Source organism: Apaloderma vittatum, unplaced genomic scaffold, assembly GCF_000703405.1.
Source record: "Apaloderma vittatum isolate BGI_N311 unplaced genomic scaffold, ASM70340v1 scaffold25846, whole genome shotgun sequence".
NCBI lineage: Eukaryota > Metazoa > Chordata > Aves > Trogoniformes > Trogonidae > Apaloderma > Apaloderma vittatum.
This window is the reverse complement of record NW_009721629.1, coordinates 2,384-2,894: the sequence shown is the minus strand read 5'-3', so window position 1 is coordinate 2,894 and position 511 is coordinate 2,384. Positions and strand designations below refer to the sequence as shown.

At 60.3% G+C, this 511-nt stretch overlaps 1 protein-coding gene across 1 annotated transcript in view; it reads right to left on the bottom strand.

Annotated features, from left to right (window-relative positions):
• Positions 1-511, bottom strand: part of SMARCD2 (SWI/SNF related, matrix associated, actin dependent regulator of chromatin, subfamily d, member 2) — a gene marked incomplete at both ends in the record, with an annotated part of 3,328 nt that overhangs the window by 1,742 nt on the left and 1,075 nt on the right. The window contains one exon of the mRNA XM_009871475.1: positions 448-511. This exon is cut by the window's right edge and continues 32 nt beyond it. Coding sequence (XP_009869777.1) covers positions 448-511 — 64 coding nt within the window. The remainder of the gene's footprint in view (positions 1-447) is intronic.

Below are 511 nucleotides of genomic sequence, written 5' to 3'. Positions count from 1 at the left end.
CCCCCAACGCATGAAGGGGATTCATCCCCACCACAGCAGCACCACCACAGAAATAAGTGTTTCCCAGGAGGGAACAGCCTGCTCCAGGCAGGAGTTCCCAGAAAAGGTCTCATCCTGCTCACAGGTGGTGCTTAACCTCCCCAAGGCCCTCGCAGCTAGGCAGCAGGCTGAGAGGCAGCAGGGCAGACCCTTCAGCGGTGCTGGGTCGTACAGACGAGCCTTTCTGTGTGCTGGGCCTTTCGCAAATCCCTGGGACCTGGGGTTGGCCGAGCTGCCTCAGAGCCATGTCCTCACTGCAGCCCCATACTTGGGGGGAGCGAGGGGGCCGAGAGCCGAGCGGGCAGCGGTTACCGCTAGGAGCTGTCACACCAACCACCAGAGAAGAAAACCAAACCATAAACTTGGTGGGGAAGCAGCCGCGCGGGTGGGAGTCTCCTCCCATCTCACCTCCACCAGATGGTTGTCTGGCCCGTACAGCTCTTTGTCCAGCTCGATGACAAGGCTCTTGAAA